The sequence below is a fragment of the Anas acuta genome, chromosome 1, assembly GCF_963932015.1.
Source record: "Anas acuta chromosome 1, bAnaAcu1.1, whole genome shotgun sequence".
Lineage (NCBI taxonomy): Eukaryota > Metazoa > Chordata > Aves > Anseriformes > Anatidae > Anas > Anas acuta.
The window spans coordinates 42,595,656-42,623,165 of NC_088979.1; the positions used below are offsets into that span (position 1 = coordinate 42,595,656).

The window sequence follows — 27,510 nt, forward strand, 5'->3', positions numbered from 1 at the left end:
AAAATACTGAAGTGCAGAAAATAACCACCCATCCTACACAGGAGTCATCTTATCTTTTTCTTTTCGTGGGAAAGGAGAAGTTTAATAAAATTTCTCCAGTTCCCTGCCTACTTGTTTGCAAAAAATGAAGATGGAAAACACTTGCTTTCAGGCTCTGCTTTCCTTTTTCCTTTTAGGAAAAAAGTAAGCAGAAAAAAAAAAAAAAAAGATGAATAAAACATTAAAGCAAAGGCTTTTGTGAAACTTACTTCTACTTTTGAGCACGCTCTATTCTCAAATAGTTTGTTTCTGATTGACAGGCTGCCCTGAAAAGAACAGCATGGGCACAAGCAACTCCAGGCGCACTTCATGAAAGACGTGGTATTACCAGAAGTGGGAATTTCGTAGCACATTGCTATGCGTTCCCCATCTGGGACTGAGTGGGCTGCAAGAGTTAACGTCCTTGGAAGCCCTGTAATGTGTTTTTACTCCTCTAGGTCTGGGTGCATCTGGAGGCAACATCTGGGAAAGTACACTGGAGGGAATGGGAGTAGGGAGGTCTTTCTCGCCTTCATGCCACTGCAGGGCTGCAAATGGTAGACCACAATCATGCCTGAGACCTCAGATGAACTGCAGTTCTTTGGAGGTAGAATATTAAGCACTAAATGGCTTACTTAGAGAAAATTTTATTCTGCATAATGAAATCATCATTATTCCCTCGTGCCACACACAGACAAAACACATATGCACCCCATATTTACAAAGTCAAGGGGCACTGTTGCAAATATTTTTCATAACCTAGAGACTGAAAGCAATCACAGACACAATTAGACTTGCTTTCCCATCAAAGTGCCTTGGAATAACCACATGGGCACTCTTCCATATCGGCACGGCATCAGACCTACAATGCAGAGAAACGACTCCCTGTGTGTAAGGTGAATTCAGAGCTCGCAGAACTCGCCAGAAATGAAATCATTTAACTTTCCACGGAGCGGCTATTGGAAGAGAACTGGATGTACGAGCTCCCTGTGGTATGGACACCTGCCCGTAAGTAGCTGGACTCGGACAACTATCCCTCTACATCCAGGCGGCTAGCAGAGGTTCACATTTCTGAACATCACCTTACCAGGACGCGGTGGCCTTGGTGAGTCTGCCTTTATACCCTGGTAGGTATTCTACCAGCAGACACCCTATTTTAAATACCTCCTAAGTTCTGTCCTGAAATCTGAACCCAGGAACATCAATAGGCTGAGGCTTTAGCAGCCCTGTTTATTAAAGTATTTGTCTATCTTCTAAACAGAAATTGCATGAAGAAAGGGCAAAAAGCTAGACGTGAAGACTTCCACGAAATATACTGGTTTCCACATTAGAAAGCTCAACTGTTTATTGAAACTGGCAGTAAATTTTAAACACTAAATGAAAATATTTCTTAAAAAATAAAAGCATCACCCAAAACAAATAGAACCTCCTATTTTACTTAAATAAAAGTAATTTTTAAATTAGCTTTGTTTATTTAAATTCCTAGGTTCTGAAACAGCATGTGAACCTGCTGTTGCAGCTTTTTTCACTCAGCAGATTTATGTGCAGAAGGAAGAGCTCTGGGATAAGGGCCCTAAGAGGCATGTAGGACATGAGAAAGAAAAGCTGGGCTTTTGAAGAGAGAGTCTAGTGGGCAGGTGGCAAAGAGGTGTTAATTTTAAAGTAGGCCAAAAATCTGCACAGTTCAGGTCAAATCCAAGAGGATTATTTTAAAAATGTTTCTTCCTCCCAATATTTGTCTAAAGAAGGGATTACAAACCTGTAAATATCTCTCTGGAATGTATAGCTAGCAAAAGGCATTCAACAGACCTTAAGAAAACAACAGGTAATGAATGGAGTTTTAAAGCCTACCAAGCAAAAATAACTATTTTGGTGCCTCTGACTTCTTAAGTCTGCTCTGAAATTGCTGAAAGGAAAATGTGAACAAAGACTAATGACAGGGGCCCTTTCATATTAAAATAATATATGGAGCAACAGTGAGTGAGAGGAATGCAATGTTTGAAAAAGCACAGACTAAATAAAACACCCGTGTACTCACTAGCTCTCTCTCTTCTAGGGCGGTGTCTCAACCCAGCAAAAAAGGAACTTCTTGGGGAGGAAATGTTGTCATTTTCTCAGGTACAAAACCACATTTCTGAGATGTTTAGTGTCTCCATGTAATGAGGACACACTGATGAGGACCCCCTGACACTAACAAATAGGCTTCATTACGTCTGAGGCAAAGGTATTTGCTCTCATATCTCAGGAATGATATAGGCGTTGATCAAGGACAAACCCCTGAACACTAAAAGAAATCATTTGGCCTGGGGGCTATGTTCAGCCTGTGTCTTTAAGTGCAGCCACAACTACGGCAGCAGGAGCACCAAGATCAGCACTGGTTGGAGCTCACAGATGAAAATCTTCAGCCACAGCCCTGTGTCAGAGCCCCACAGAAGCTGATACAGACGGGGAGGAAGGTCTCTTGCCTTCCTCCACCCACCGGAGGCAGGAGCAAAGCCACAGTTGTGGCTGGATGCCACCCTACCCTATACTCATGGACTAAATCCATTCCCACTTCATGCCACTGGAACATCCCAGGCTTCTGCTGCCACTGACTCCAGGAAGCTACTCTGCCACATTCCTCGAGAAAGTAGTAACTAATGACTGAAATAGCACTGCATTGAAATACAAAGTGGTGATTGTACAGCTACAACACCAGCTACAAAGAAAGTCCTACAGAAGTGAGAGACAGAAAGCAACCACTTCTCTATCGGATGTAAAATCATGCTGCACATAACTTTAAAGCAGGCATCTTATTCCTTTATTGAATTCTTCAGGATGATTCACACAACAGTTTAAACTCCTTGGGCCTTTCCATATGGTAAAAGAGTAGCCACAAGAAGCTAGAAATGGATTTAGCTGTGAGCAACTTTAGATGTGAAATCCAACACAAATCAAATTTCCCTTTAAATGACTATGTAGTTAGTGGGTTAGATTTCTCAGGTCATAATCCCCGTGCTAGGCACCGCTTTGACTGTGACGCATTCACACCACACAGTGTACTCTGCATACCTAGAAGAAAGGGAAGAGCTTTAAATATCCTCCACATGTACTATCCATTATACCTGTTTCAAAGTCTCTGTTCTTTACCAGGCCCCTAACAGACAGTATAATTTGCCTCTTCAATTTACATAATATGGCTCAAATTTACATGTTCTCCCTATTCGAGAGGAGACAGATGATGAGTATGAAAACTGGGTCACAGTATGCAAAGGTCAGCTTTGGTATTATTGGTTAAAAGAGGATACCACTGACTGGTATTTGTAGACCAAGTAGCCTCTGGATCAAAAGTGAAGTTGCTGGCCAGTGGGACGATTTGCCCTCTGTGGTGTGAAAGAACTTACCAGTGCACCACATGCATGCCATGGGACATCATCCACAGCTAGCTTCACAGAGGTGGGCTCCCTGCAGTGACTCTGCAGGCAGGTAGAACCTGTCATCATTTGACACACTTCTCATTACTTAATCTATTTTATATCAAGGCAACTGAAATCACTATGAACACACAAGGTGCTGTGTGCTTTTCCTATGATCACTGACATCTATCCAAAAGGTGTTCTCACTTTCTCATGCCTCCTTTGCACTGTTATGGCAAGTAGACCAAAGGGTCCTGGGTGTTTGTTTTTGTTCTCCCTCTTCCCTCTCTTAAAACTCTCTGCCTTGTCCTCTCATTGTTCCATACACTCACCTTATCCACACCCACTATGCTGATAAAGGCTATAATAATGTATAACCTGAGATGTATTATTTCACCTGAGACTTAACTGTCTTGCATTTGATCTGATAAATGGTGGCTTTGTCCTGCCACCTTCATCATATTTAGCTCTTATATTTAGTTTCATTACAGTTACAGATGATTGAAAAATAATCATGAAATTTTGCAAGGAAACTGTGAACATTTTTGACCACTTTGCAGCTTTTTGGTGACATTTCAGAAACATCCAGCCAACTAGAGAGGAGGTTGAGACATATGCCCTCAAATTTTTGGCATGAAAACATATGCCTGCTGTTTTTTTGCCAAAAGAATGAAATCTTTGACACTCATTGCCAATTTTACAGCTCCACAGACCCAGGACTTCCAGCTTTACCAAGTTCACAGATCAGTTACTAAAACCTAGTTTTTATAACCCATGTCAGCTTCTCAACAGCAGGCAAGATTTGACTCTTTGATTTACATAAAACATGCCAGATTTTCATCATCTCTATTTACAAGGAAGAGAGTTTGTAGATCTTTCACAAGCCAGGTCTAATATAAAGAGGAAACAGCAATAAGATAAAATTTAAATATTTTTAGAATTAAGTTTTGATGGTAAAAAGAACACACTGAGTGGAAAGATCCAGTATTGCTTAGTCTCGAATGCTCAGCTGTCCTACTGGAAGCATCAGTGGCAAATTTAATATCTCCTAGAGGACCTGAAATAGCAATTACATATCATAAAATAATGCTATGGTTGTTTCCTTATATGTCTTCAAAGTAAAAGAAGCAAGCTAACAAAGATAAGTCCCACCAGGGCTGCATAGGTGCACGCCTGACAGGGAAAAGGAGCTTCAGCTCTCCACCATTAACTCTCAGGGCCAACACGAGCGCCTACACTAAGCAGAACAGACACAGGCAGATGGGGAATGCAACCCAGAGCTGCTAGTTTTCCGATACTTAAAGATTACTCATTTATAGAATCACACATTAGTAATTTTCTTTATGTTCACTGAAGCAGAAACTAACTCTACGCAACTCCGGTGAGCCAGTTTCTCACCGTTTTCTCCTTGCAGAAAAAGATGATAAACCTGAGCTGCAAGATTGACTGCGAGTCCTGAAGGCTCTCCATCACACCCGATACCTCCTGATAGCTTTATTTGACGATCTGGCAAAACAACAACAAGAACCTGATACTAGAAAGAGAAATTCAATAGCAAGTGCTTGTGATTTATGAAATGCTCCAGCGATTACAGGTTTCACTTGCAGTTTTCCCAGTTTCAGAGACGATACGTAATTCAAGCTCGCCCCCCAGTGGCTTCCATGCCCACTCCACTCCGCTAAGGCTTGAGGACAACGGTGAGAACTATTTGGAAACTGGCTGATGGCTTGCTTAAAAAAGGGAGGCAACACTCAAAGAGAATTGAATGCAAATGTTACTGTGTGTAATATTTTGTTTCAATTTTTAATGAAGTTCAAAAGAAATGTACTTTCCAACCAAGGAAGCTGTTCATCCTGTCATAATGCCATACTATTTTCCCTCTGTTTTCCAAGTGAACGAGCATGTTTCAGTGACTATGTAAACATAGTAAATGAAAAAAATAGTTTTCAAACACATCCTGCTTAGCCAAACAATTGTTAGCAAGATCAGTTTGCCTAGAAAAAAAAAAAAAAAGCCCAGATTATGCAATGTTGAGTTTCTGTGATCTTTCCTCAGAAAGTTGCCTATTCAAACTTGCTCACCCTTGCGTGCATAGCTGTCATAATTCATTTATACTTATCCAAAACTGCACACTAATTATTGTGGGTCATACGTGAATAATTAACTTCTTTTGCCTGAAGCAAAAGTAAAAGCCAAGATAAAAAATGTAAAATGAGATTAATACATAGAGCATGCTCATGGCCAATGCTACATGTAAGTCAGATTACATCAACTTCTTACCAAGACCTGAAAAGAGTTCCATGAAACACATTTTAACAGCACAATATGGATTTTCTCACTAGATTACTGGTTGAATTTAGTGCTCACCTTCTCTCTAGACTACACTTCTTACATTGCAGCAGACACAAAGACATGACAATATAATACAGTTAACAACTGATCGTTTAATGAAGGTTTTTGATTTGAGGTTATTTTTTCTATTGTATTTTCTTTTCTCCCTGAAGGAATGAACTAATATCCAACGTGACTATAAAATATTTCAGGCAGCAGCCTTTTGGGGTGGGGATTCATTTCAGCCAGCTAACAGGCAAGTACCTGAGCTTCCTCTGTATTCAGCAGTGAAACAGAAGCACTTTCAGATGCCAATCCTTGGGTCTACCTGAAGAAGGAATAATGTGCCCCAGAGGTGCCAAGCCCTCTTCTATGACTACCCAGAGATCCCAGACAGATAGCATAGCCTAGACACCCAGCCGCTGGGGAACCAAAGCTGGAGAGATGAATCCTGCGTTACTTTTGGTACAGAAACTCCCTTCATGCTACCAGAGAGTTATAGCTGCAAAAACTGCAATGACCAACACCATTTTATGCCTTCAGTACCTAGTTTTGAGCACCTGAAATGCATAGCCTGAGCTTCAGTGGTGCAGACTATCTAACATTGATTTGGGTGTGTTATACACAAGAGCAGGTCTGTCATGAGATCACTGATGAATTACAGACTCATTAAAGAATTGGGCAACAACTTAGGAATCAAGATACAAAGAAGGAAAGGGATGGAGTAGAGGTAGACTGAGATAAAGGAAGTAAAAGAAGAATGACTGAGAACAAGGCAAAAGGGTAAGGGTACATAAAATACATTAGAATACGAAATATACCGTGAAAAAATAAGGAAAAGGGAAAAAGAATTAAGACAAAACAATTAAGAGAGAAAGCTCAAGCATTACTGGGAAGATGTGAAGAAATCAGAATAACTGGAGTGGAGAGAAGCCTAATGAAATAACCAGAGCGTTTATGCTGATATAGGAAGAGACTCTACAGGAATTAGTTTAGTGGGGGGTATTAGGATGGAGCTTTGTTTGGTATTCCTCTCAACAAAAGTCCTAGCAACCTAAAGACATATTGGAAAGAATGATGCAGAGGTGACTTCATCTGAAATGGAGAAGTCATCACTTAATTTTTTAAAATAATATCTCATACTCTTTAGAGCACATCACACCACAGAAAGCACCACCAGGTTCTCAACAAAGAACAGCTTTGTGCTGTGTGCTGGACAAACACCATATTTTCTCCAAGGAGTTACAAGAATGTTGAAGTACATTAAGAGCAGAGAGATCAATAAATTTAATTTAAGTAGATCAGCAGCAGAGTTAGGAACAGCACTGAAACTCAATAGTGTTCTGTCCACTGCCTTTTTAGCCATTTTAGCGGTCACCTTTTAAATTGTTCTTGATGACCTCAAAAAGCTATTCCTGAGTTTCTCCACAATAAAATTACAACAATTACACATCACTGCTTCAGCTGCCCTCGCATGTCTGTCATGGGGAGTAGTAATGACCTATAAAGTTAATAAGAAAGCCAGGTATTGATTAAGTATTATCATCACTGAATGGGATCCAGCTCATCTAGGCATCTCTCTTGCATTCTTGGTGAAGGGACCTAGTACAACCTATTCTCATTAAATGACTGACTTCCCTTGGCAGTATGCGGTAGATGCCTCTGAAAGCATCCAGAAAGAAATCCACAGTTCTTGAATTTACACTTGGATTGAACGGAAGGTATTTAGCAGCACCTGTAATTGAAAGGCTACATCTGTAAAAGCAAATAGTATAATAGCTAAATAGGAGCCGGTCTGTAGAGTTAAAAAGTTGTTGAAGATCCATGTACACACTCTTTCATCTTCTTGACAGTTTTCCTTGGACAACCTTGGTTGGCTTCCATTCATCCATTCATCCATCAACCAAATCATCCATTGTTGGTTGAAACACATTAGATGTGTCCATGTAGGCCACTTTTCTGTTTAGTATCAGCTGAAAGGAGTCCAGTTTGTGCTAAGAGTGCTTAAATGTTGAGAAGGAAAGCATAGAAAGTGGTGATGGCAGGGAAGTTCAATTCAAAAGTATGGTCCTGATCTGCACCAGCTTGCCAATACAGGTGTACCTGCAGACATCTCCACTATTTCCATCCAGACTTTTGTCTGTTAGTGTAGGATGCAAGTTCAATAGGTCCTGTATTAGGCAGAAAGGAACCTGCTTGTCTTAACCATGCAACACAGTGCCAGCAAAGCCTTACCTGTGTGCGTCCTCCTGTGGGCCTTCAGGTGGGAGCTTTTTGTATACACTTTGTTGCATCCCTCGAAGTCACACCGGTGGATGCGCCGCTTCCTGGAGTCTGGAGACTCTGACCTTCTCTGACGCCTTGTGCTTTCAATACTGAATGGTGAAATGGAACTAAAAAAAAAACAGAACAGAAGGGGAAAAAAATGAAGCAAGAGCACAGCACATACCTTGGGCCCCAAAACATCAGCAGTAATAAATCACCATGCCAGAAGCGACCCGAGCAATTACTTAAATATTTCCTTTTCTGCAACATAGTCCACAGCACCTCTTTGAAACAATTCATGCTTGAACTAGAGTATATTTTGCAGTATGAAATAATTGAAGTCTTGATTTAGATGTGCTTATTGCCAGAGAAAACACCATGATCCTTGAAATACTGCTCCAATAATGAACTAGTCTGACTTTATCTGAGCTTTATTTCAACTTCACATGTCCAGTTCCAAACTCACTGAACCCTTCTTTCTAACCAATTTCCTAGATAGACTCCATAATTTCTCCTTGATAAGCTTACATAGATAAAAATTCTGACACCTTTTGTGAAAAAGTGTTTCTAGCACCCAGATCTGAACTATGGATCCTTGTATTTGGCTAAATGCCTGTTGCTTGCTTTCATACACATTGCCAAGAGATCCCTATCACCCTGCAGCAGTGATTTTTCCATTTCCTTATTTAACAGTTCTCAATTACCTGCAAGTCAATTAATTTTATTTCCTTTCAGACTGATGATTAATAATAATTAAAAAAAAATAGTAGCACAGGGCCAGGGAACAATCCCCACAAAAATGCATATGCTCACTGAAGATACTTCATTTACTCCAGTGTCCTAAGGCCTACCAGTCACCCCAATTTTAAGCAATCAAAATGTATTGTTGAAGTCGTGTTGCTTTGGTTTATAAACACACTGCATATCAAGTCAAATCCTTGAAGAAAGTCTGCTACAACAATGCACTAGCCTTGGGTTAGACAAACTTGTGTCATAAAACATTATCAAGTTGGTATGCCAGGATCCAAACCCTCATCGATTTCCATTAATTATACTACCCAGCTATAAATCATTATCGATTGATCTCCTTATCAGCCCCATTACAGTTATACTGCACAGCAGTTCACCTACAGTTATACTAGCCTGCTCAGTTACTGTGAGTACAGGAACAACATTGCCCTTCCTCAAGTTTCTGGGACTTACACCACATTCCCAGGTTTATTGACATTCACGGCAATGACCTTGAGGTTTGTCAGATACTCTTTTAAACTCTTAAGATGCAAGTTCTCAGCTCCTGAAATAACTTGTGACAATCAAATGGAAATGAATCATAGGGAAGGAAACTGAATCTGCTCATGAAAAGGAGCAAGACCCTCTGGGGAAGCTACAATACTAAGAATGGCATTTGAAAGAAATACTGATGCTGAGAAGCTCCTGTGTCAAAATCAATATTCAATCCTCTGTTACAATAGCCAGTGTTGTTACAGCTGTAGCTGTTCTGGCATAAACTTCACTTTCAGGGATTTCCAAAATTTGCTGATGATTGTATCGGGTTAAAACTTTGCCTAGAGCATCTCACACCATTAGCATGTGATTTCACTGATGTTCCAATTTACTGCACTTCAAATCTTTAGGTTTCAAATTTGTGGTAGTCCAAATTATTCATCTTTCTTTCTGTTTCAATGCTTTTAAAGTACAACCCCAATTTAAAGCACTACTTCAAAAAAGGAGCATTCTCTTTCTGACAACCCTCTTTTTTTCTTAACACAATATATACTTCACCTTCAGGCAAAGAGATTTTTCAGATTAATTATTTTTGCCTAGAATATGATATGTGTAAATGGGCATGCAGGGAATTTCTGAAATAGAGGAAGAAATGGACAGGGGCCCATAATATGAACATTAACCAGCAAAAAGTAGTCCCCAAGAGAGTAAGACACATCAGCGCTTTAACTATGTGACAGGAATACAAATATGTTTAGCTATCACATATACGGCTTAGGAATTGTATTTAAGTACCTGCATCTCAGGGCAAATGAAAGTCTTGGGTTAGATGATTAACTGAGATCAGTCCCACTACTCCAGATTCTTTTTTTAACACCCCACCAGCTAAAATAAGAAGCAACTGTAAATTAAATCTTAAAGCTCAGTACTGATGGTACATAACCCAGTGCACAGGACCCGAAAATCTTTATCTTCAAAAATAAGCATTTGTGCATCATTTTTGCTGCATGGGATTTACAAGCTGTCTTAAAAGCCTGTTTTGTAACAGGGCGTTCAGATCCTGGATAATACAGTTTGTTTAAACGGGAGGAGGATCAAGATTACAATGCTGCTGCGATTGCCAGAACTGAGGAAAAAAAAGCGAACCTTGAGCACAGTCAGCACCTCCTAAGGAGCTAGCTGTCACGTACCAGAAGGTGACCTCACGGTGTGAGCTGCTCTTGCTTTCCTGGGGGTTTACACAGGAGGGTGTAAATGAAGCAGTGCCACATTATAGGTGCTGCCACTTCTAAATTCTTGCTAACCATCAGAAGGAACACAGGTGACAGCTCAGAGCACCCCCTCAAGGGGATCTTCTCTAGCCCCTGTGCCACAGGGGCACCCCATAGTTAGCACCCATTTTAGGTGCAGACAAGTTCACAGGTGGAGAACGCCAGGCTGGACCTGAGCATCAGCTTTGTTTGAGCCTTGCACAAGCCCTGTGACTGTTTAACTGGTGATACCACAGGAAGCCTTAAAAAGAGCCTACAGATGTTATTTTTTAGAGCTTCCTGAGGTTAGTGACTCTCGCAGGGACTTTCACTTCAGTTCTTTTCATGCTCATCTAGCAGTAAAGGGACACTCTCCACTATCTCGAGCAATTTCCACAAAATAACTTTGCCGACCACACACGGTGACAGAAAAAAAGAACAAAGTCCTCAAAATCATTTCCTGTGTTTTTTAAAGGCCACTGGGGATCTGCCAGGTGGCTCTGGCACAGAGCTCCAGAACTACTGCTTGATGGCATCACAGCAGACAAGCACCTTGAGAATAGAAATGACTGGGAACTCACAGGTATTACTTTTTGTAATGATTTTTTTTTTTTCTCCTGATTGCAATGTGTTTAAAATCATGTAAAAAAAGAAAAAAAAAAAAAAAAAAAGCATATCTTACTTAAAAAAAAGCAACCTCTCTTGACTAAGTGTCCCTCACAGACTGCCCAGAGTGAAGAAGTGAAGACCTGGAAGAACATCAGCAGCTGCCAGGGTGCCCTGAGGAGAAGCTGCCAGTTCTCCTGCTGACATCCAAGATCTCAGGCAGCCTTTAAAACTCAAGGTGGGGTTTAGCAACAGGACTGACACTGTATGTAATATCCCAGGAAAATTGCAGGATATATCAAATTACTGCTGATGCGTCAAGTTTGGGAGATAAAATAACAAAGAAAAAAATCGGGTTCTGGCTCGTCAGCTTGACATTTATTTATTTGCAACTCATTATTCCTAAAAACAGTGTAATTTCTGTATTGGTATAGGAACCATTAAACTAACATAAATCCTGGGAGACAGCTGGTTGCCTCCAGCTGCAACACCTATAGTTATTACTGCTCACAGGGCAATGAATGAACGCAATCAGACATTTTTTGGATGGGAGCATTTAGGATGATCTACAAAACTTCAGATGTGTTATTTCCAGATAGAAGTGAAAACATGCATCTCTACAACTCAGATGTACAAGTGCTTTTCTCTGTTAAAACAAAGACTCAGGCTTCACCAGTAGATGGCCATCAAGTTCTCCAGAGCATGCAGTGGGGATTAGAACAACCCTGGTAATGCAAAATTTTCTCCTTTTATGAATGCTGCCCATTACTTCCTAGGTGTTTTGCCTTCACTCTTCATACAGACCACAAAAGGTTTTTGGTATGTGCAGCAGCACTGTTAAAAACACACAAAGTGGGTCTTTTTATACCCACCCTGTGTTTTCTGAGTGATAGGCAGAGCAAAGCTGCACAGGGAGAGCAGTATGTTCATTAAAACCTTGAACCAAGCTCAGTGGCACAATAAAATGTGCCACACGGTGACAAGTCTCCACAAAACAGCCTGCCCATGGGCCAAATACACAGTACTACCTTCTGCCACCGAAATTCAAGCTTCAATGCAGCATCCTGGCAGCCTGGGCAAGAGCTTGGCCAGCAGGGAGCTGGTGACAGATCCAACCCAAACTTGTAGCTGAATGAGAGACTTAACAGCTGCACTTCACCACTGGGTCCATGGCTGCTAAAAACAGGTGTTAACCCCACTCTGGGGCAAAACACAGGCATTTATCAACTCTGCCCCTTCTGCTCTCACTTCCATGAGAAAGAGAACCAGCCTGGGCTTGGCACCTTGCAGCAGCTGCTCCATCTGGATGACGGGCTTGGCAGGCCACAGCATGCACTGCAAGGCAGGCATAACGCAAGCCGTGGTCCTCTTGTGTTTCTCAGGCTGTTGAAGGACGTGATTTGGTTAAGCTGACATAACAGGACAGTCCTGCTCCAGTTGCTTTCTCCTGTGTCGGCACAGGCACTTGTCTGATCCTGCAGTGAGCCAGTTCAGGGACACATGATGATGAAAAGCCAATTCTGCAAAAAAAGCCGAGCAGCTTGTTTGCTTTTGCCGGTTTAGCTCTCTAAATAGTGAAGTTTGCCAAATACCTGCCCTGACACATCACTGAAGATGGGAACCTGTGGCCAAGGGTGAGGGGAGTGTCATCACCCTTTGCAGTGGGAACCAGCTGTTATAACACTGATGCCATAACTTCCATGGAAATTCAGAATTTGTACAAAGAAAACCAAGAGCATGCACATAACCAATCAACACAAGCAACAACTGGAAAATGCACCTTTCGCTCCACAACAAAACCTCTTCTTGCAAGTCTTGTGTGTGCAGAAATAATGCATATAAAAAGAGAAATAGATGGGCTGAAAACAAAAATTAGGATACTGCTACTGGAATACTTAGAAGGTGATAATGTGCTTTGGTGATACAAGACAGAACTCAACAGGTAAATGTTAGTATCTTACTCTCCTGCCAGTTTTGGAAATCCAGACATTAATATTTTTTCTTTCATTTTAAAGAGAAAGAAATATAAATATTCAGTATTTAAATACGCAAATAGCATATAAATGTAGCAATGTGAATACTTCGTTCATGAGACATGCATACCTTCTGGGCCAACCTTTCCTTCATAGTAAACAAAAGTGCAGGCAAACAAAATAAAAACAGAAAATTCCATGTTATATGTTCGCATTCAGTATTGCAATCAGCAGTTGAAGAAAATCCTCAGATCTCTAGCATTCATTTGCAATTCAAAGGGAACCTGGCCTTCAGAAACACTGTGGGTTTTGGCCACTTAGCATTTATAGAAATCAGAGCTCTTAAGTGAGTAACTATGGGCATCAGGGTTGAGTTTTCTGTGCTGTTGTTGAAAGCCTTGGGCTTTGGATCCAGTGGTGGGACAGCACTCCCTGAGTACATCAGTCAAGTAGTGAACTCACCAAAACCCACAGCAGTTTGCTGCCCTCCGTCAGCCAAAGCAGGTTAGCAAAGGCTGCATATAGGCTCACAGAGCTGCTCTCTGTCCCAGACAGACAGACAGATGCAGAGGCAAAAGCAGCCCCAACACATTTGCTTTCATTCCTCTGGTACACTTGTGAGTCGAGTTAACCCATGCACAACAGCACGCAGCTCATTTTAGATAAGTATTTATTTTCTCTCAAGACCTTCAAATTTCAGACGTTAACAGGCAAAATACAGGCAGTCTGTGTGTTCCTGAAAAGGGGAACTGAAGTGCATTTTCCCGGTTTCTAGTTCTCAATCACTTTCCTTCATAGCAGCTCTTCACATAACACAATTTCATTTTCTGATAGCTCTTATAATGTTATGCTCCCACTCAGGATATTGGTGAAAATAACTTTACAGACACTACATATTTAACTGCGATGAAATATAATATACATTATTTTTCATTACGGTTTATACTACTTCACCTACTCTACTAGCAAGATGCCAAAATCAAAATGTTTAAAAACACACTAGTTTTGTTACTTTACTCTGCTTAATTAGAATTAATGTTGACTCCTGTTAAAGTTGTTCCCTCAAATATTTACTCACTGCTTTTTTTTTTTTTTTAATACGAAGTTTCTACTGTGTCCTGTTCACAGGCAAGCAGACGAACATGCATAAATACATATGTATTTTTTCTTCTCTCTGATCCTGAGACTCTAATTAATGTTTCATGAGTGACAAACATCTGCCTTAGGAATGTTAGACGTTAAAACATATCAAGCAGTACTTCAGAAGATCATAAGAGGAAAATATGTACTACTTGTTTTGTTAGTGGTCGTTACTTCAATCAGTGTACTTTAGGTGACTTTATACTGGAAATTACAGTTTTTGTCAAGAAAGAAAGGAAGAATTTTGTAGCATACACAAACAGTACACATATTACATAGGAAAACCACATGGGTAAGCGAGACACAGAAAAGAGACAACTTGAATATGCAGCAGATCCCAGGCAAGAGGATCCTCTGTTCTGGCCCCATATGGCCATTCCTGTGTTCTTAAGTTCCTGACCAGGGCAGCCACCAAACAAAACACCCCCATATCTCTGACCACAACTTTATCTGTAGCATTTATACCCACCAAGACCAGCTAAAGCCACTTGAACTGTTGAGTTGCCTTGCAGTACCACAGCATGTTTCATATTTCCAGCTGCAGTGGAACTGAAAAGATGTGAGTGAAAAGAGCCAGTGTCAACTGTGGCATGTCTTACCAAAATTATCTATATTCTCCATTACTAGCAACGTTAAATTAAGATATGTGAATTAGATGGTTGCTTGATCCTCCTGAGCCATGGTACTGCTGTGAGATGATGGAGTGCTGTATCCCAGCCCCATGCTGGGCTGAGACCCAAGCGCACATCACATTTCACCCTATTACTCTGTGGTGGATTTCTGAGGAAGGTAGACCAGAAAATATCTATGACACGAAAATATCTATAGCATCTCCCCCAGACCTGATGACTGGAGGACCAGGACTACAAATTACACTGCACCATAAGATAAAGTCTATAAATCAAGCCTGTGATGTACTCTGAAAGCACACTCAGAAAAAAACAAAAACAAACAAACAAACAAACAACAAAAAAAAAACACAAACAAACCAAACCAAAAGAAAACAAAAACAAAACAAAACAAAACCCACCCCATCAAAGCCTCCCATCTATTTCACAGTGTTCATTAACTAATAAAATTTTACCCTAGAGACTCACCATGTAGAAGAGCAGAGGATTTTTATGTTAACTATCTCATACTTAATCATTGCCTGCATTATTTAAATGTTTATTCCCTGTTTGGGAAACAGTAAATTCACTGTAGTATAATAACTTGCACCACCTGCAGATCTCACTGTACAAATCAGAATCTGGGCAAGCTCCTACGCAGAGATAACATTACTCCTGCAAAACTACATTCAGCCATAGCCAAGCATGGGCAACTACAGCTGCTGGAACAGCAGCACCCCTACCAAAATGCGGGACTGCTGCTAAACAAAGATGAATTTCATATACATTTCTCCTAACTGATGCCAAGACATACACAGCTTGTTTCTACCTCAACAACTTTTAGAAATATTTGATAGTAAAGCTGCAATGTTTTACATATAGACAAAATACTCTCAGTAACTTTAAACATATTTCTCCTTCATTGTTCCCTGTGTTCCTCCTGGATTCTGATAGATGGATTCAAAGTAGGTGAAACACTTGGCCTGACTTTTCATTGTATATTTTGAAGTGACAAATAACTACAGTTGTTTAAATTTGCCACATTACCGTGGAATAAAGAATAACAGAAACACTCAGCTTGGGAGGTACGCATGTGGGTCACCTTGTCTAACCTCCTGTTCAATGGTGTAACTTCAGAGCTAGATCAGATTGCTCGTGGCCTGGTCCTGTTGGGGTCTGAAAATGTCTGAAGATGGAAAAAAAACAGACCATTGGGCAATATGCTCCAGTGCTCAACCACACTCATGTTCCATATAAACTTTCTAATGAATACTTATTTTTTCTAAATAGTTCCTGCCTAAATGTTTGTATTTATAAATTCACATTCTTACACATTATAATGAAAGATAAAGGAGTGACCATGAGCTAAAACAGCCTTGAACTTTTTTTTTTTTTTAATTTAATTAGCTGACTTTGCTTTAGACCTCGTGCTCTTTTGAGCTGAACTGGAAATCCATGAGAATAAAGAAACCTAAAGCAGTGGGAAAAATGTATCTTCACCATGAACTTGCAGGTGAAATTAAGTGCATGAACAAAGGTCTGTTCTTTAGATCTGAAGACAAAGCATTTTAACTTCTTTCTGAAAACGGGAACAGCTCCTGAAACACTGTATTGCAGATGTGTTTCATCAAATATCCTAAGCTGGAAAGGACCCACAAGGTTCATCGAGTCCAACTCCTGGCTCCACACAAGACCACTCAAAAATCAGACCATGTGTCTGGGAGTGTTGTCCAAACACTTCATGACCGCTGCCTTGGGGGGCCTGTCCCAGTGCCCGACCACCGTCTGGGTGCAGACCCTTTCCCTAACCCCCAGCCTGACCCTCCCCTGTCCCAGCTCCATGCCATTCCCTCGGGTCCTGTCGCTGTCCCCAGAGAGCAGAGCTCAGCGCCTGCCCCTCCGCTCCCCTTGTGAGGGAGCTGCAGGCCGCCGTGAGGCCTCCCCTCAGCCTGCTCTGCTCGGGGCTGAGCAAACCAAGGTGCTTCAGCTGCTCCTCTCACATCTTGCCCTCTAGACCTTTCACTGTCTTTGTAGCCCTCCTTTGGACACTCTCTAGTAGTTTTATGTCCTTTTAATATTGTGGCACCCAAACCTGCACACTGGGAGTCCTAGCACTCCTTCCAGAAGGAGGCTGACTCAGTGCTGAGTTTGTTCTTTCTTCTTTGTCCCCTTCCAAGCAGAGCTGAAAATTGGGTAACTGAGCACCTCCAACTCAGCTTTGGGCTGAGGGTAAAAAATGCAGAGCCCTACTTCTTACCTCTCCTGTTCCTTTCTGATTCATACTTTTCCTTCATATTTTTCTGGCAACACATATGCAAACAGGCTACAGCAATACTGGTATGCTCAGCAGAGGAAATTAAAAGAGGGAAATAAAGAGTTCTCTGTTGGAGACATGGGCTGAGATGAAATTTCCAGCATGGAAATTAGATGAGTATGTACATGTTAACGTCTTTCACTTTTGTTCTGGTTGCTTGCAGAAATAGCACAGTCGCTCCATTTTCTAGTGCAGGGCTCCCTGCACTTTGTATCTTGTTCACCATATTTCTTTCCTCTTGTATTTCTGATTCTGATGTCTTACACCCATGTAGCACAGTAGTCAGTTCCAATGTCTGTACAACGAAGAGTCTTGTATCCATCTCCTCTTGATGGTGAGACCAATAAATTTGAAACTGATCGCCTTGCTGATGATTAAAAATTCTCTCTTGTGTATCCTTAGCTGACAGAAATATCATACAATGTCTTGCGCGGTCAGTGACAAAAAATGAGGACATTGCATCCACTGGGACTGGAGCTCATGTGAGTGACCTTCCTTCATGTTCAGAAGGCTCATTATCAGTGTGTTAAAGACTTGATTATCCTGGATACCTATGTATAATGCAATTCATCTGTGCAATTCATGGGTGGTCATCTGTAACACTCTGTCATCAAGCAGATTTTGGTAACTACTAAATAGTTGACTCCACTGACATGCACACTTCAGCTGTAAAGATAACCTGCTACACCCAAGGGAATATCATCTCAAAAAACAATTTCATATGCCCCACAGCTCTCCACAAAGCTCCTGTCTCTGAAAGCATATACAGCAAAGGATGCATCTACTGCAAAGACAAAGTAAGTATCATATCTATTTAATCTGGACAAGAAAAAGGGACTAAACAATTTAATTATCTGGGGACAAAAATATTACTGAGCACAAAGTCACACTTCAGTGATCAGGGTTTCTTTTTCTACAATTCCTTTCTAATGAATAAAGTTAGATATTTTTATTTTTCTTCTATTCAAAGGAAATTTTTATTAAAGAACATGAGAAAATACTCTATAAAATTGTTACTATGCCCCAGAGGCCATAAAGACTGCCATCATGTTTTTTCTCTAACAATGAGGAATACTGATATATTTACATTGTACAAGAAGCTGGCTTTTATATTCAAAATGCTAACTTGTACCTGGCTTTACAGCCATGCATGTCTGTGAAGATCTCCATCTAGATTACAAACTCCTTTTGTGTTTGCATAGCAGAACACATACAGTGGGGACCAAATCCATGAGAGAGAGATAAATACACTGCTTCAATATGAAGAAATCCCACTGCCTCTCCTTGTAGGTTTTCCACACCTATTTATAATATTACCTCATTTGGAAAAAACAGTAACAGTGTTCTGGGCTTCAGTGCCACCTCCCTGGTTGGGACCTGCCTCTCTAGAAAATCACAGAGACAGGGCTTTGTCTCTCAGTAAGGTATTTACATGAGCAGATACTTATATAGTCACGGTTTCACTGTTTGCTAGAATCTGAAAGATTTCTGGTGGCTTCACCTGCACATGGAACAGAAGATATCCCTCGAAGTTGTACAAGTCTTTCTGCCATAAATTTCTGAGAAAGAGAAATCCATGACTACCATCTACAGGCTGGAATAGTTATGTTATCTGTTTACGGGGCTTGCACAGATTGCTTGGACCACGTGGGTAGCCAATCCTGTTCTCTACATCATTGAAACATACCTAATTTCCATCTAATTAATTCCATGTCAGCCTGCACTCTGAGTAACTGCAGATAGGCAGAGTCTTTCCACCTGTAATTAATTAGGTAACAGAACACCAGTTTCTCACAAATACCAAAAAGGTGACTTTGAAGAATTCCTTGTTTATCACTACATCAGTTCAGCAGTCAAAAGATACCGGAAAAGTCTGGCAAAGCTGCCATTGTCTTCAGTGGAGTCAAACACAGTCTCTTCCAGAAGAAAAAGGAAACTGGAGTATTTCAGTTTTCATGAATCAGTGCGCATAACACTTTCTTACCAAGGCAACACTATCTCAAGAGCTTATATGAAGGACAAGGTTTGATTACGAGCAAAATTATGTTGGTAGACTGACTACATATAGCCATAAGGTATCTTTTGTACTAAGAAATGTAAGGAAATATATCTTTACCTGATCGTTTTGCCACATTAGTAATTGTACCATTTGCACTCAAAGATTATGAAGTCTCTGTTCTTCCTGACAAATATCCCTAAAAGCTTTTTCAAGAGCATCGATTATACTGGTAGCCAAGCAACTCCACTCTGGGCTTCGTCGGGTCCAGGTGGTTACAAGGGCTTGCTCTCATGCTCCTCCTCTCAAAGAACAAGGTGGTCCTCGGGATGGCTATTCCCTGGTCAGAAAAAAACTACAAAAGCCTTTAGGATGTAAATGTTCTTCTTCAAAAAGAACAAAAGTTATTGAGAACAAATTCTCAATAACTTTTTGCTGCCGAGAGAAAGGGTCAAGATTTCACCCTACACGTGCTGCAGCCCTGATAAGGTGAAAACTGACAGGACTTGGCTGGCTATATTAACTGTGACTTTCCACTTTCCAACTATGACTTTGTAAGTGGGCTTGTAAGAAAGTTCTAATGCAAGGATTTAAACTGGTTAAGATTTAAATTAAGTTGCCTCTTCAGTTTCTTGAAATGTAACACAATGTGTTCTCCTGATAAGAAATGTTTTTCCACTGGCTGAAGGGCGTGTGTCTCCCTTTGGGACGTCAAGTATTCAATTATTTGAGGGGAATTATTTTGCTATTTCCAACAGACGTTGAATGTTTTGTTCAGAAAAGGACAAAAATATGCAAAGTTGAACAAGACTTGTAACTGTCAGATTTTTGACCCAGCCTTTCCCTAGCAACAGGCAAAACTGCATGCTTGCAGCCTTTGTGAGAGATATTTTATTTATCTTTATTCCACAAGAATTATTTAGACAAATATTTAGAAAAAAATGCTATGCAAACAAAGAGAGAGAATTTGTAGGCTTTGATATACTGCTGTAGTTAAATGAACACGGTTTCACAAGGGATTCAATAGCCACCATTTTCAGATAGCGCATTTTTTCCTTTAATTTGAAAATGTCTCAGGGAGGAAGACGGGACCTATTTCCCATACGGTCAGAAGCATTACCCAGTCACCAGCTGCATTGCTTGCATGGATTTCTTGCAGATGCCTTAGAAATGCATATTGAACCTTTTTCATCTATGCGATACTGCTTGTCCTGCTTAGCGCTAAAGCATATTTCTACGGCCTTGCTATCATTTGGTGTATTTAGTTTTCACACTACCATCACCATCATTTATTTTCACACTTTGAAGCACACTCACATTACAAAGGGAAACTTGCAAAGAAGCGAAGCGCATCTGTCTAGCTGTTCTCTCTGAAGTGGGCACATCCCTCCCTCCTGCGTCTCCTACAATGCTGAAAATCAAGGGACTGTAATAATGGGCCACTCTGTTAACCTTGCTAATTTATGCATGTTGCTCATTAGTGCTCTGCCAAGTGCAGTTTTCAAGTCCCAAAGGTAGGTCAACAGATCTGAGCGTCTAGAAGAGAGTGTTCTGAATTTCAAGCATCTTAAACTTGTGATCAGGAGCACTGGTCTGGGATCCAGCGGTCTCTTGCTTTGTCACAGGTTTCCTATACATCAATCTATACCCAAAACCAGTTTTGCTGACCCCAGAAGCAGTTCAATTGTCTCTGGAATTTCTGTTGCTTCCCTGAAAGCACCAATCTCCTAAATCTTCACCAACAGGATGCTTGATTTTATATCTTCAATCCTGTATCAATAACCAGCATTTTTTTGTCCTCTTATATGATACAGCTATGAAAGTTTACACTGGAAAACATACCAACATAACACAGTAAAATGAATGACTGCAGACCTTCTCTCACGAATTATTACAGAGAATTCTTCTCTGCAGAGGAAACAGTAAGTGCCTCAACAGAATTAACATTTTTTCGTAAAGATTTTAAAATAACATAATCATTTCTTTAACAGTATTTTTAAATTTTTCTTTTTTCTTTTTTTGAAAAAAAAAATCCCCCACATCTACTTCTGGTATTTTTTTTCTCCCTAATCTATTACAATTTCCACTTGTTTACTATCTAAGATGTTACAAACAGTATCAGTCACCAAATAAAGCACCAAGTAGTACTGCCAATATAGTAATTAAGAACAACCAGCGTGCATACACTCAAGCTTTTACTGGAGAAATTGGAGTCTGTTAAAATCTAGCAAAACTCAACCCTGAACATATGTTGTTTTGTTTTGTTTTGTTAAATGGGATGGAACATACCAGAACTTTAAAGATCAAAAACCCCCATAATTTCCTAAAACATTTGGAGCCTTAGCTTGCAGTAAAAAGGGATAATTATCAAAGCATTTTGCTGTCACAATTGTTCATTTGGAAGAGGCACAAAAAAAAAAAAAAAAAAAAAGGAAGAAAAAAGAAGGAAAAAAACCAGAACCCTCCCAGTAAGACAGAATGCTATTGCTGTAACTACAGTAAGAAAGACAAAGTGTTAGGCAAGTGGAGAAATCAGACAGGTATTCAGCTTAAGGTCAGACAAGACAATCGCGGTCATCAGGAGCGATGTCCAGAATGAGACAAGCTGCACATTTCACTCTGCAGCCTGGAAATGGGGCACCTGCCTACACTGGCTAGAAGCTCCTGAGGTGTGGGATGGTGCTGAAGGCATCTCGCAACACCCACACAATGGGGAAGAAACACATTTTGGGGGGAAGAGAGAGGCAGGCTCTTCCTTTCTGCTGCAGTTTTTATTTCTTCATCTCATGTGGGAAGGGTAGAGGGAGGAGGACTATCATTGCTGATACCCCAGACTGAACTGGGGGCTGAAAGAGATGAGCTGCTCATAGGCAGTTTGACGAGACATGAATGCTGTCAATGAGAAAATTCCTGACCAGGTTGAGATGAGATTGTAGAACAGAATTACAGAATAGTTTGGGTTGGAAAGAACTTAACTGGTTCACACAGATGAACCCCCCTGCCATGGACAGGGACACCTTCCTTTAGGTCAGGTTACTCAAAGCCCTGTCTAATACAACTTCAAATATTTACAATGATGAGGGGTTTTCTGGGCAACCGGTTCCAGTGTCTAAGCATCATAAGCTGGACATACAAAACCGATTTGATGCGTCCATATTCATTTTTTTCTCCCCAGAAATTCTGTTGTAGGAAAGCTGTTAACTTCAATTATACCCTTAATCCTCTCGGGACATACCAATTTCCAAGCCCACCTCTTCTCTGTTTGCTTGGATAAACAGACATCCATTCAGAATTTTGTATGAGCTACATCAGCCATAAAATCTATTCCGCATTGAAGTCTCATATCTTGCTACTCAAATATAACCCAGCTTATTACACAAATGGAGGCAATACTGACATTGTGGATTTTTTTCAAGTAAAAATATTAATTAAATGTGATATAGAATTATCCTGTGGCATAAAGAAAGCCCTCTCCTGCCAGAAGGTACAATGAAGTGTATGGACAGGAATACCCAGCCCAGAATAAAGCTGCAGAGCTTCTGCCAACGTGTTAGTTATCAGAGTTACAAGGCTGCTTTCAATTGCTCTTGTTATGGTCTCTCCTACAAAAACAAGATGTCAGAATTTCAACGTTTTTCATGTTCAGTAAATTATAGTCATTTTCAGAACATCTTTAACCTTTTCAGCAGCATGTGGCCTGGCTGGCAGACCACTCGTGGCTCTTCATACCAGAAGTCTGACAAACCTCTTCCAGAAGAGGCAAGGCAGGCAGGGAACCGGTATGTAAAATTATAGAATATCAGCCAAACCAGTACCGCATGCTGCTCTACTGTGTATTTAACATGGGGATGTTCAATTCTGCTATCTCATTTCTGTGACAAAAAATTGAGCAACAACAACAAATGGCCCAGTATTAATCTATTTTTGTGACAGGCTGTTTTTATTTCAGTTGCTGGAGTTCAAAGAGGAGAGATGTGGTTTAAATACACTTGCCACGGGTGAGGACTCTTTCTGAAGTGCTGGAGCCTAACTACCCATTGAAAAGCACTGGATTTAAAAGCCATTTTGAAGCACAACACTGTTACGAAGTCTCACATTTCATCACCCATATTACTCAGCTGTACCATTTGAAAATGCACCTGAATTAAATGCACAACTTTTCATTTAAGCAATGTGTTACATTCAGATAGCAAAGACGATCAGGAAAGGAAGACATCTTGGGGCTCCAGAGTGCTGCAACAGATCTCATGGATAACCTCAGTCCTGTCCCTTATTCTTTGTGTGTTCCTGTTTTTTTAAGTATGGGGATACTACTTTTTCCTCCTTCTCTCTTCCTCCTCCCACCATCTTAGGCTTGTCATCACTTTGCTAATTGCTGAATCTAATCATATGCTTGTCCAAGCACAGCAGTAAGGGGGCTGCAACCTCACCCATGATTTTCAGGCAGAACAGTAAATACGAGAACTAAATACAACCATTACAATATGAAAATATAGAGTATAAAAAATTCAAAACAATTTCATCTTATTTCTGAGCCTGCTAACAGCTGGTGAATGCTACTGTTTGCCATGATGTTTAGAGAGTGTCTCATCTTTAGTCTGTCTAGGTGCATATTTTAGGTGAACACAGGTAGGAAGAAATCCTTACTAACACTGTATCGTGGTTAGCCCTACAGTCTTGGTACATGCTTGGTACATTTTACACACACATCACTAGACAAAATGAAAGCCAGGTGGTAGGTGACTTACAGAAGATCTCTTCGAAAATGTACAATTTTCTTTTTCTAAAGCAATGATTAAAGAATCCTTGAGTAAAACAGGTTTGAGATCAGACCATTTCTGCTCTGCTGACAAGCCTGCCAGAAACTGCAAGCTCCCAGACCTGGAACAAGAGAACCATTATTGGTCAAACACTAACAGGAGTGCAAAGCCTCTACTTCATATTCTGGCACATGTCCCCACAAAAGGTGGTGCTGTGATTTATGTGCCATTCAATGTTGTTTTCAAGACATTCACTGAACTGAAGAAGCACCATTATAATATGTCAAGCACACGTCAAAACCCATCTAAATCAACAGGGGCTGAAAATACATCATGTGCCTGACATACAATAATTGACATGTCATATTATATTTGACATTTCAAGGACAATAGTGCCTATTTAAATGGAGACATGGTAATATAAATATTTTTTTACTCAAGTTAACAGGGCATCTAACAGGGCATCTTGGTGAAGAGCTCTTTGTAAATATCTAGAAAAAAATAAAACTTTTTAAAAGAGCAAAATCTTGAATGGCTCAAATTATGAAATGCAGAAGAGCCAACTTAAAAGAAGATAGCTCTAATAACAGATCGCTATCTCAGGGGGTAATTCTGGTCACAACAGCTAGAAACCTGCTATCGATTTGCATGGAGACATCATTTTGTCCATTTTACCCATCCCTCCCTACTCCCTTTGCAGTTCTGAATGGGTTCAGGCCTCCAAATAACACTATGCAGATTATCAGCATTGCAACTGATATAGAAATATGGATTAAGAGGACAGGCGTACAACGAAGCATGAGCACAGCATGGGTCATACTCTGTTTGCCTGCACAGACAAGACAAATTGCAATGTAGCAGAATTTTGAATTACACACGCTCCACCTGACACCTTATCTTCTCTTCTGGGGGGCAGCTGTATGGGACAGTAGCAACAAAGGTTCTATAGGATGTGCTGACAAGGAAAAGGAGGAGGTAGTGCAAACCATCTAAAAAAGGAGCAGCCAACTCACTACTGTTGAGATCCCTCAAACTGGGGGAGATCCCCCAAACTGGAGGAATCCACCAAAATGAGATTACAGAGCCCACTGTCACACTTTCATCTAGTTTCCAGCCATAAGGGATAGTTTTCTCTTTATTTTCTCTTTTCTTGGTTTAGATATTCAAAAAAATTTTTTTTTCCTCCACCACATGCTGTGATGCAAAGAAAAGAAGCTGGCAGAAAGTTTTTAAACTGAGGTTTAAGTAGATGAAATTAATCAACTGATACTTTTACCTAATACTTTCATCTACAGCCTTAATTGATTCTTTCTTGTTCTATCTTCTCTCCTTTACTGTCCTAAGACATGATGCTACACTCCCCAGAACTGCTGTTTAGCCAAGCACTACGTATTCAACTCTTTTACTCTGACTCTTTGTTATCCCCTCCAGCAATCTAAGCAGTTTGCTGCTCTTCTCAGGTCTTGTTCAGATTTGTAAATGTACTGAATGCAGCACAGTTCCCTGAAATAATATTAAGTTCTCAGCCAAGAAGCATGGCAATAGCTTTTGCAGGATTAGATACATATGTTGTATGCATAATCTAATGACGTTACGCTGTGTGGATGCCATTGTAAATGAGGGAGGGTGAGCAGAACTGCCATTATGAAGAATGAAGAAAGCATCCAGAAATCTAAAAGCGTGGCAAATATCTCCTCTGCAGAATATTCTTCCCCCCTGTATTTTCCTCCATTTAAAACTCTGAAGAATGCAATGAATTTATTAATGACAAAATGCCAAATCCTACAAACCCATCAGAGAATATAAGCAAACTAATCTACTTTTTTCTTCCACCCCCCCTTTTTTTTTTTTTTTACCCAGATCCTGCTCATAAAGTCTGAGATGCTTATGCCCAAAGAAGAAAGTAAACAGAAATACTGTGTTAGTTTAAAATTCTGTTAAAACAGAAGAGGTAAAAAGAAGTTGGAGGAGGTAATCGTGTTAGACTAGCAAGCAGAGAATTTTAATCAAAAAAAAAAAAAAAAAAAAAGCCCCAAAGCCTCAAAAAGTTTTCAGTGAATCTTCTTAATTGCAGCAACTACAAAGAAAAATAGCATGAGTAATCTGTCATAATTCTCATTCTCCTTTCAGAACTGTGGAAAATTGAGCAAGGTAGAAAGAAAGGTACGGTGCCAGGGTTTCATTTTAGACCTCAGAATTAAATACAGAGATCAAGCGGTTCAAAGGAGATGAACAGAAAAAGCATTCAGGTACTTTGTGAATTTAAGTTCTTAATATTTCTGTCTAGGCTGCAATAACAAGACAAGAGCATACTGGGGAAAACCAGAAAAAGACAAAACTACTAACGAGTGTGAAGTTATTTTCAAGACTCAGAATAGGATAATTCAAAGAACTGGGAATGAGAAAGAAGAGTAAAACTATAAAGTGCTTTTTGACAGCCTTCTTTTTAAAAAGTGCTGAGCAGATTTATCAAAGTGTGTGAAACGTTTGATCCTTAGCTGAACTTCCATGAAAACAGAACCCTATTCCTTTCTGTTCTGAGGTCAGAGAAACGTAGCCAGAGCCAAAGGACGAAGAGCACTTTTTGATTTTAAATTAGGTAATGCTGCATGTGTAGACACAAATGTCAATATATAGGTAGCTAAAAGGCAGTTCTCAAACACAGAGTGTTTTGGCACATTTAATTCACTAAAAGCAAAAGAGAAAAATCGCTGAAAAATAATAGCTGAAAATTATGAGTATCAAATGACACATGTGAAAGGGAGGTTAATTGAAACACAGTATTTTATATAGAGAATGGAATTATGTAAACTAATTCAAAATGTTATTACTAATTAATAAGCAAGCACATCAAGGCTCTGGAGTTACAGTGTACCAGTGATGAAAAGACATAAGGATGCTGCAATGGCAGTATGTACCTATTCTGAAAGTATGTAGCATCAAATAATGTAGCAGAGTGTGAGCTGCAGCCCCATGCCCTTGTGTGTACTACACAGGGTAGCTGAACCCAGCCCTGCTCTGCTCTACCTGATGGTTGTCCTCCTTCCCCTAGCACCCAGGAGCAGAGATAGTGTGATCCACCAAGGGGAATGAGGCCATTCCATCACCCTGCAAACCATACATTAGGAATGGGACATTTGCAGATATTCAAGTTGGGGGTCTGTTACCCATTAGGCATCACATGCCACACCTCAACTCAAGTCCATCAAGCACGTAACAGTATTTATAATACCTTTAGAAACTGGACAGGACGTGCTGCTCTTCACAGACTCTGTAGTGAGAGGCTACCTGCTTTGCAGGCCTAAAGAAAATGCAGGAGCAGGAGCTTCTGCTAGCCCCAGAGCAGGTGATGTGGTGTCATCAACAGTGTTTGCTTCTTCCTGCTAATTTAAACTTAGACTTGAGTGGAATGCTGCGTTGCTGGGACAGAGGAGGTGGGCTTTGTGCTAGAGAGGATCAGTCTCCTCCCAGGAGGACGCATTGCCAGCTCTTCCCCTGGGACCACGAAACTGGGCAGCCAGGAGCAGAGAGTGGCAATGCAGGACCATGCAAGTGAGGGCACCAGATGTGCGTGACACAGGACAAAAAGCATCTGTTCCTGTCCTGCTTCAAGGTGGTACAAATCTTCAA

The 27,510-nt window shown here is 40.4% G+C and overlaps 1 protein-coding gene across 7 annotated transcripts in view; it reads right to left on the reverse strand.

Moving 5' to 3' along the window:
* The window catches only part of KLF12 (KLF transcription factor 12), a 250,481-nt gene that overhangs the window by 15,811 nt on the left and 207,160 nt on the right, over positions 1-27,510 (reverse strand). For all 7 annotated transcript variants that reach the window (XM_068676129.1, XM_068676166.1, XM_068676122.1 and 4 more), the window contains one exon: positions 7,980-8,137. In XM_068676129.1, coding sequence (XP_068532230.1) covers positions 7,980-8,137 — 158 coding nt within the window. The remainder of the gene's footprint in view (positions 1-7,979; positions 8,138-27,510) is intronic.